The 8,558-nt window shown below is 35.1% G+C and overlaps 2 protein-coding genes across 3 annotated transcripts in view; both read right to left on the bottom strand.

Moving 5' to 3' along the window:
* LOC107044914 overlaps positions 1 to 2,431 on the bottom strand; it is a 19,804-nt gene extending 17,373 nt beyond the window's left edge. The window contains exons 1-3 of the mRNA XM_015266989.2: positions 1,964 to 2,431; positions 1,625 to 1,885; positions 515 to 679 (exon numbers count right to left, since the gene is read on the bottom strand). Of these exons, the coding sequence (XP_015122475.1) occupies positions 515 to 679; positions 1,625 to 1,885; positions 1,964 to 2,011 (474 nt within the window). The 5' untranslated portion in view covers positions 2,012 to 2,431. The remainder of the gene's footprint in view (positions 1 to 514; positions 680 to 1,624; positions 1,886 to 1,963) is intronic.
* Positions 2,432 to 3,329: 898 nt separating this feature from the next.
* LOC107044917 (putative pterin-4-alpha-carbinolamine dehydratase) lies at positions 3,330 to 8,291 on the bottom strand. Of its 2 annotated transcripts, XM_015266992.2 has the most exons (4): positions 7,819 to 8,291; positions 6,861 to 7,011; positions 5,665 to 5,784; positions 3,330 to 3,880 (listed from the first exon to the last, which is right to left on the bottom strand). In XM_015266992.2, exons 2-4 carry the CDS (start codon positions 6,969 to 6,971, stop codon positions 3,695 to 3,697), a joined length of 417 nt encoding a protein of 138 aa, XP_015122478.1. In that variant the 5' UTR covers positions 6,972 to 7,011; positions 7,819 to 8,291; the 3' UTR covers positions 3,330 to 3,694. The 2 variants fall into 2 exon arrangements, with proteins under 2 accessions (XP_015122478.1, XP_015122479.1); XM_015266993.2 differs by lacking the exon at positions 7,819 to 8,291 and having other exon boundaries at positions 6,861 to 7,139.
* Between the last annotated feature and the right edge of the window lie 267 nt (positions 8,292 to 8,558).

An 8,558-nucleotide genomic window follows, 5' to 3' on the forward strand; every position in this document is an offset into this window, starting at 1 on the left:
ATAAAAATATAACTGCGTGAAACACACAGTAGTATAAAACTTCAACTGCGTGAAACACACAGGCGTATCAAAATGCAACTGCGTGAAACACACAGGTGTATAAAAATACAATTGCGTGAAACACACAGTAGTATGAAACTTCAACTGCGTGAAATACACAGCAGTATGAAAATTCGGCTGCGTGAAACTCACAAACTTCACGCATGCGTGGAGTGTATGGAGTGTACCGTAGTGATTCACACAATGGTGCGAATAGTCACGGCCTTAAAAAAAATTGAAGATAATTAATTGAAAATGAAAAATTCTTTATAGATTCTTTTACTCTACTTCGCTATTCACTTCAATCATTAGTCGAATTCTCTTTGATTCATTATCAATATTTATAAGGTATTCATGAGAAAATGACATTCAATGAATTCCATTTCTTCATTTCAACAAGTGAATAGATAAGCGCGCGCGAGCGCGCGCATAGATCTTGTAAAACTGAAACTCAATAGATGACCCAAATAAATACCTGAGGATTATTCAAAGCGAAAGACCCAACAATGGACTTCAACTCATGGATAAAAACCTTCGTATCATCAATTCGGTCTCGGAAAAACTTCAGAGAAACTGTGGTTCCCGGTGATGGACGTCTCGGGATCTTTCTCCTCTCGAAGACCAAATCTTTCGTTATCATCTGCGCAAACAGAATAAGGTAAATGACCCTACACTGAGAGAAAATAAACACGTTGTCAAACAAGTCTTGTTTGGGCCAACAAAATCGCTAATTGAAAATTGCCAAAAAAGAATTTGTTTGGTTCGAATTTGAAAGTCTCAAACATGAATAATTGTTCTGCTTTCGACAGCAACGAAATATTTGGCTCAAGAGGCGGATAATTCACACCAGACGGTGCCTTTTCAGGATGAAAATATCTCATATAGAGGAAAATTTATCAACAAATATTTTATCCCTAAGTTACAAGATTGCTATCATATCATTATTATTGTTTCATTTAAGGGTTCATTTGTTATCTGTGATTATTAGACAGTCGAAAAGAAAAACTTCAATCCCTTGTTTCGCATAAAACAAAGATTTTTCGGGAGCAAAATACGTATGGGAGCATCGAATAACGAAGGAGTAGTGCTAGAAATGACATTTCTTGCGTCTACAGAGAATGCAATTTTTTTTAAACTACTAAATCTATTTTTGCGACAATAATTTTTCATTCCAGCGCACTCTCTCCATATTTGGCACAATAAAATCCTTTTTTGATCATTTTCAAAAAACTATTTTCTTGCCACAAGTAAGACTTGTTTGAGAACTTTATCGTTTTTCTCTCAGTGTAGAGACAGGGATAAGCATAGGTACATTTACGTTATTAAAATTCACAAGGGAAAAAATGAACCATAAAAAAATGTATAAGGGAGGGTGGGGTAAAATGGACACTAGACTTTTTTAAATTGTTCATAACTCAGAAACAAATTCGTCAATTGACCTCAGTTTAGGCTCGTCACAAAGGGAAAGAACTGTTCTTTATTGAAAAAAAAATTATCAAATTTCATCAACATTTCAACCCCTTATTAACATTTTTAAAAAGTCAAAAGTGTCCGTTTTACCCCAACCTTCCCTAATCGTATTCACCTTTCCGAAGGTATCATTGTCTTTGTGTCTACTCATAACAAATACGGAGGCTGTGACCTCTCGCAGCCTCACGACGTTCGTCTCAAACAATCGTAAACACTGGGATGCAATCAATCCCCCCGCATTATTCTCGTCAACCGCAAGATTTTCCAGATCATCGGGGGCCAGTCCTTCCCCATTATCACCCACGAGAAGACGAAGGCCTTTCTCGTGGAAGCGAATAACGACGCAAGATGCATTTGTGTTCAACGAAGTCGTAACCTATCATAACACGAGTGAATGTCACCATGAATGTCATTTCTTTAGAGCAAACAATGGAAGAAGAAATATTTTACTCACGAGAGCCTTCAGACACTTGTAAACAATCGCGCTGAACGATTCTGACATGTTTTAATATTTTAAATCCATAAATTTGACAATTTGAGGATTACAAACGTCAGTAAACGCGAGAATTCATGGGAATTTCAACAGATAGACGTGAACGCAGTCAAAAAATTGGAACTAACGGAATCACGAGGATCTGGCAACGCTGGACGCGGTCCCGTGCCAAATTTACCGACTTCTCTGTGTGAATCGCTCATGCGCATGCACCCAAAGGACGTACGACATTTTGTATTAGAACAACAAATAATATATACTTTCTGAGAGTGACAGACTTGTACTGAATTATCATGAAGTATCATTTTCACTGGAATAATTGATACATCTGTGGTCGGAATCATGCCTAATGAGAATAAAAAGGAGCTTCAAAAGTGCACACTTTGTAGGATTCCAGTGACTGATGGTTCACAAATATCGCACTTTCCACACTCGTCATCATTCGACCATTCGACTTGGACTCTCCAGCAATTGTTAAAATAAAATTCAATTTCGCTCTAAATCGAGACTCCGAATTTATTCCTCGACCTGCTCACCTCCACAGTACTTTTGAATTTGGCGCGCAATCGAATGTTGGCGAAATCGCCGCCGCGCCTACTACAGCGCTCCGATGTGTGATTCCCTCATTTACATACAAAGTTCCGTTTCATTTCCATGGGGTTTTTTATATCCACCAATACTGGTGCCTATTGAAAATGAACGGAATCTCATTCAAGCCTCTGAAGTTCCTTTATCCTTCCAACTTGCGATCTACCAACCACCTTTTCGGAAAGAAACTCAAATATTTTCAATTTCGTGAAATGAAAAAACACATGGGGTGAAACTAAAGATTCGTGACTCTAATTTCTGGGTGACCTAGGTAGCTAATATCAATTTAAATTTCTTTGAGACACCTTATGTAATAATTGTGGTTGCTCAGGTAGTTGTACGGGACCTCCCTACCGGCTCCTTCAACAGGTGTATATTTTCTAAAATTGTAAATTGGGATTTCAATTAAATTCACTAAATCACATTCATTTAGTTTCACCGAAAATGGAAAATATTATATATATTTTTTTTTTTATGCTTATTTTATATCGCTTTGAGTCTGATGAGACTATATGGCGATTGATCAAGACTTTAAAAATGGTTAGATCTCACCATTCTACCCGGCCAGGAATCGAACCTGGAACCTATCCGTTGTGAGGCAACGGCCTTAACCACTACGCCAGGCCACCGGGCTAAAATAAATATTATATTTGAAAATGAAGTAGTCAACATATAGACAAGGTCCATACGTCACAATACATTTTTCAATAAATCATCTCATACATTTTAAAAGAGAAAATCAGATAGAGCAGTTTCATATTTATTTTACAACTGTTTCATCTTGATTTGGACAATATTCAATAGTTAGGGTTTCAACAATGAGCGTAGTTCTATTTCGATCGTTTTAGAAGCCATTTTCAATGATCAACGACTTTTATTGATAATTTGTAACGTATTGTCACCATTTTCATCTGTTTTATAAACAGAAAAATTAAAATTTTGAATTTTCCAACTGAACAGAAAATATTTTTACTTTCATCCTGTTTCTATATCATACGTTGGGTAACATTCAATAGTTTCCTTCTATCATATAAACTTATAATACATAGAATTCGAGAAAAATCATTAATTAGAAGCGAATTGGTCCAGGGAATATACTACAATTTATTGTTTGACAAGGGCGTTGGCAATTTCGTCGATGAATGTAGCTAGCTTAACGTCCCGCTGAGACACTCCATTAACATCGTGAGATGTTAACGTGATGTTGACTCGGTTGTAGACGTTGAACCATTCAGGATGGTGATCCATTTTTTCTGCCTTCAGCGCGACTCTCGTCATAAATGCAAATGCCTGTGGAAGATGATGAAATCATGACAATTTATTGTCACATGACACAAATGTGACTGTTTTACCCTGTGACCGTCACATCTCATCTAATTAGTGACCATAGATGGACAATCACAAAGCTTCAACATGCGTGTTAGTCGTATTTCAGGTTAAAAAAGAAAAATCAGTGGTGAGTTTATTGACCAAGTGTCATTTTTCTCACTGGGAATGGTCGAACAGTTGAGATCAATGAATAAAATAAATGATTTCACGCCAATTTTTCATAACATTTTTTGACATGATATTCATCTGAAAATTACACACAATTTTGAAACCGGATAGTCTACGGAAATTTTCAACTGAAAAATTCACTCCAGATTCAACATTCTCTGCCTGAAGACTTTCAGGCGATGGGCGCATTGGCACCCTTGCACCGAAAAACCATTGCAATTTGAAAATTTGGGACAAGTTTTTGTAACAGAAAAATTTATGACGGTCACATTACATCTAACTAGTTGATCATCATATGTGAGTCGACAGTGTGACCCAAATTATGACATTAAAAAATGTGACGTCACATGACGGTCACACGACCGTCATATTTTTGTGACCTGACAGATTTCAAAACGTGACGTTATTTCGGATCCCTAGTAACCACGTGTTATGCTTACGGGAGGGAATGAGTGACTTGTTATGGTATATTTCGGCTGTTCTCTGACAGAATTTTTTTTGACATTTTCCTCGTCACCCAGTCATTACAGAAGCAATTGAGTTATGAACAAAAGACGGATCAATGAATAACGGTCCAACACAATAAAAATATTGTTAATTACAATCTCATAATCAAGTGATTCTATTAGAAAATATCGAAAGAATTTTTTTAAGCTTATGAATCTTATTAAAAAAAAGTATGAAATTCTTCTTTGCACATACTCATTACCGAGATAATTGAATGATTATCAAAAGATGAAACGATTAATGACGATCATTGACAATTGAATTTCACGTGAAAACACTAGACTTTTTATTATAAATTTTGGGCTCGACAAAAAAGGTTCTCTGCACATTTCTGTCCACTCATTATGAGATGAAAGGTCACAGAACAGCACCCTCATTTTCTTGTGCACCCTTTTATTATTGATATAATTAAATGATTAACAAAAAATGAAGCTTAATCAGGCAATTACCTCAAGAACTAATGGGTTTATGAGAAAACACCAGAGTACCTTCTTTCTAGAGTCCACAATTCCCAATAAAAAACGTTTTTCAATATTTCTCTCTACATCCAGTCATTGTGGAATAAAAGTCTCATGAAATTTTCCCCTGTACCCATTCATTATTGAGAACTGAATTATTAACAGAAGTTGAAACGACCAATGGCTGTTTAACTCCAATGAAACATATTTTTTAATCATGCAATTATCTTACTTTCTAATGATTTTCCCAGAAAACACCAGAAAATCTTTTTTGTAGAGCACGAAATTTAACAAAAACTTTCCCCTGACACTTCTTTCTAAATCTACTCACTAATAATTTTACTAAAACCTCAGGAAATTTTTGTTGTAGAGCACAAAATTAAAAAAAAAATTTTCCCCTGACACTTTGCTCTAAATCTACTCACTAATAATTTAATAAAACCCCAGGTAATTTTTGTTGTAGAGCACACAATTTAAAAAAAACGTTCCTCTGACATTTCTCTGTAAATCTACTCACTATGGGGTACGTCAACATTCAACAAGATGTGAAAAATCAAATTATTCTGTTCGACTCCATCACATGTCACACCTGCATTACTCAACCATAATCACCTCATTGAAGTCCTTGAATGTAAATTCCCTGTAGAGGACATCTCTATCTGACTGAAGGGTCCACCCAGTCTTCAATAAATCCATCAGCAGGGTTTTCCTCTCCTCAGGACTCAATTTCCCCTGTAAAATCACAAGGGAAAAAACCCTAAAAATGTGAGAATAAACAAATAGGATGGGCCCATATTTGGGCAGTGCAATATGGGTGTCTGAAGTAAAATAGACACTCAAAAAATTTCCGAAAAAAAAATTCTTTTTCAAAATGCAAATTTTTGATAATTGTTTCATTGGGAAATATGGACACCTGATAAATCCGTATAGGATGGACTAAAATGGACGCTCAAAATTTTTCTAAAAAATTTTCAATAATTGTTTTTTTTTAATTGCTCCTTGGAAAAGCTTTCAATCGAAAAATTATTCAAGAATGAGGTAAAATGGAGACACGAAAAAGTTTGTCCTATTCAACTTTTAATCAAGAAAATTTTCAACAGACATTTTTATAGAGAGAAATTAGAGTTGGAAAAGATATCAACAAATAAACTTCAATACTATTAAATTTTGCATTGAAGTTTGAAATATACAGTAACCTTGGATCTCCTGTTTTACTACCAAAATACCTTTGAAATCATTTATTTCTTTCCATTTGCGAAATTTTTAACATGGCTACTGTTCTACTTACAAAAAAAATCACCATAAAACAATGAGGAGAGGGGAGGATAAATGAGCAAAGAAAAATTTGCTGTACCACCCCCACATGAGTCAAAAATGATTTTTTTCAATTTGAAAATGGCAGTCATGACTAGTGTTCCAGAAATTGAATAACATTGTTGAAACATAAAAAATTGAGGAAGAAATGAAAGTGTCCATTTTATCCAGTCTTCGCTTTCCCTTAATTCCAACACCTTGACAATGTGTTTGTTTTTATAACCTTCAAATGAAGCCGAACCAGTAGATTTGATCCAACTCAACCCATTATTTAAATCCGGTGTCCACATCGCCCCACCCACCCCTAAAATCAATTTTTCAACATCTAATGACATAAATATAGTCAACAGGTGTTTCACATCTCGTCTGAAGCCCTGATGTCCCCCTCATCGGGCAGTAAACAGAATTACAACCTCAAAATGCCGATTAAAATGCTCGTAACTATTGTTCAAATAATCAGGACAATTAATGTAATTCAGGGAATGATCACTTACCATCTTTTTCTTGGTGACTGGTCCAGTTGTTGCGTATGACACTGAAGGAGAGTGGAATAACGATCGAATTCCCCCACTCGTCAGCAACCGCTTACTTACCACTGCCGCCATTTTTGTTTGTTGTCCTTCGATCGATAACCTATGGCTTTCACTTGATAATGAATGATTTTTCGGGGATTTAATCGCGTCAGTAATACTTTCTAAATGTATTCATGGGGGGAAAATGTTGTCGATTTTTATGTTTTTTTTTTCATTTCAGATAATTATGTAGGCGATGGATAATGGAGAGGAGAGCACACACGAAAAAATTTAATAGAAAAACCTACCGAGTTCGTTAGAAAATTCTATTGAATTTCTATTAAACTATCTATTAGTTTTTGGCTGATTCTATTGAGATGTTCAATAGACAAAGTCAACAGAATTCGATTTTTCTATATAACTTATTCTTTTCACATATTTCCTATAGAATTTGCTCGACTCAAATTTTCCAAGTTTATTTCACTCTATTTTTCTTTTCTTCTCATCAAGAAAATCGAACGAAAAAACTTGGAAAATTTGAGCCGAGGAAATTTTATAGAAAATATCTCAACAGAATAAGTTATATAGAAAAATTGAGTTCTATTGACTTTTTCTACTTAATATTTTCTATCGAAGATTTCAATAGAATCGAATAGTTCAATAGAAATTCAATAGAATTTCTAACCAATTCGATAGGTTTTTCTATTAAATTTTTTCGTCCGTGCTGAATTATTTCGTCATTTAATACCAATAAAAATTACCAATTAAATACCAATTAAGAATCGTTCAGAACTGTTGAATTGTGCCATGTGCACCCTTCGCATTCTCCGTATTCGTAATGTATCAATTCCTAGCTCATGAGTTTTATATCACTCAACGACAAAAATCAGCGCAAAACCATAAAACACCACGAAATATCACCAAGATAGTTAACACTTACCGAATAAATCCTCTTATCGAGGCCAGCCGGAATATATATAAGGCGGGCAATAGTCTATACGTCTTCAAAACGCATTCCACTTAGTCGAGTAGATTTAGGAATTTTGCAGGCGTTTAAATTGTTGAGTTGAAGTAATGGAGTTGGTGAAAATCGTCTTCTTCGTGGCGGCAGTTGCCCTCAGCTGTGCTTCTTCCGCATATGCAAAGCTTCCGCATACTATGTTACGTCACAAGTAATGGTATGGTCTTTGTGAATGATTTGGAAATTGATGTCAATTTTATCGTTCAAATAATAAAGGAGAAATGAGATTAACTGTTTATTTTGATAATTATGCAATTATCGTGGAAATTAAGGGGATTAGAGAAAAACAGCGAAGGATGTTTCTCTTAGGACAGAAAATAGATTCTTCAAATTGAAAATAATTTTTTTTCTTCGTCAATTGGGGGAATTTTTTGTAACGTCTGATTCCAGGAATTAATGTGAGAGCCTTGCGACGAAAATAGCTATTTCTGGCGAATATGAGTTTGCAGCCCGAGCCGAAGGCGAGGGTTATAATCATATGAGCTAGAAAAGTTCTTTTAGGCCGTGTGACGAACGATATTTTTTGTCATAACGTCTGTAGGCCTTTAAAAAGTTTTTTTCGGCCTTATAATGAAAATAGTTATTTTGAGAGTGTTTTAATTTCTCTGGGTATATAAAAAAGTTCTTTGAACAATTTTTCCGGTAATACACTTCTTAAT

The sequence above is a fragment of the Diachasma alloeum genome, unplaced genomic scaffold (assembly GCF_001412515.2).
Source record: "Diachasma alloeum isolate Michigan unplaced genomic scaffold, Dall2.0 Dall_scaffold_00840, whole genome shotgun sequence".
Lineage (NCBI taxonomy): Eukaryota > Metazoa > Arthropoda > Insecta > Hymenoptera > Braconidae > Diachasma > Diachasma alloeum.

Coding starts and splice junctions, on each gene's coding strand:
- LOC107044917 (XM_015266992.2), bottom strand. CDS start 6,971: ATGGCGGCAGTGGTAAGTAAGCGGTTGCTGACGAGTGGGGGAATTCGA. Junction 5,785..6,860: donor CAGTCACCAAGAAAAAGATG/GTAAGTGATCAT, acceptor GTGATTTTACAG/GGGAAATTGAGTCCTGAGGA. Junction 3,881..5,664: donor CATTCAAGGACTTCAATGAG/GTGATTATGGTT, acceptor CATCTTCCACAG/GCATTTGCATTTATGACGAG.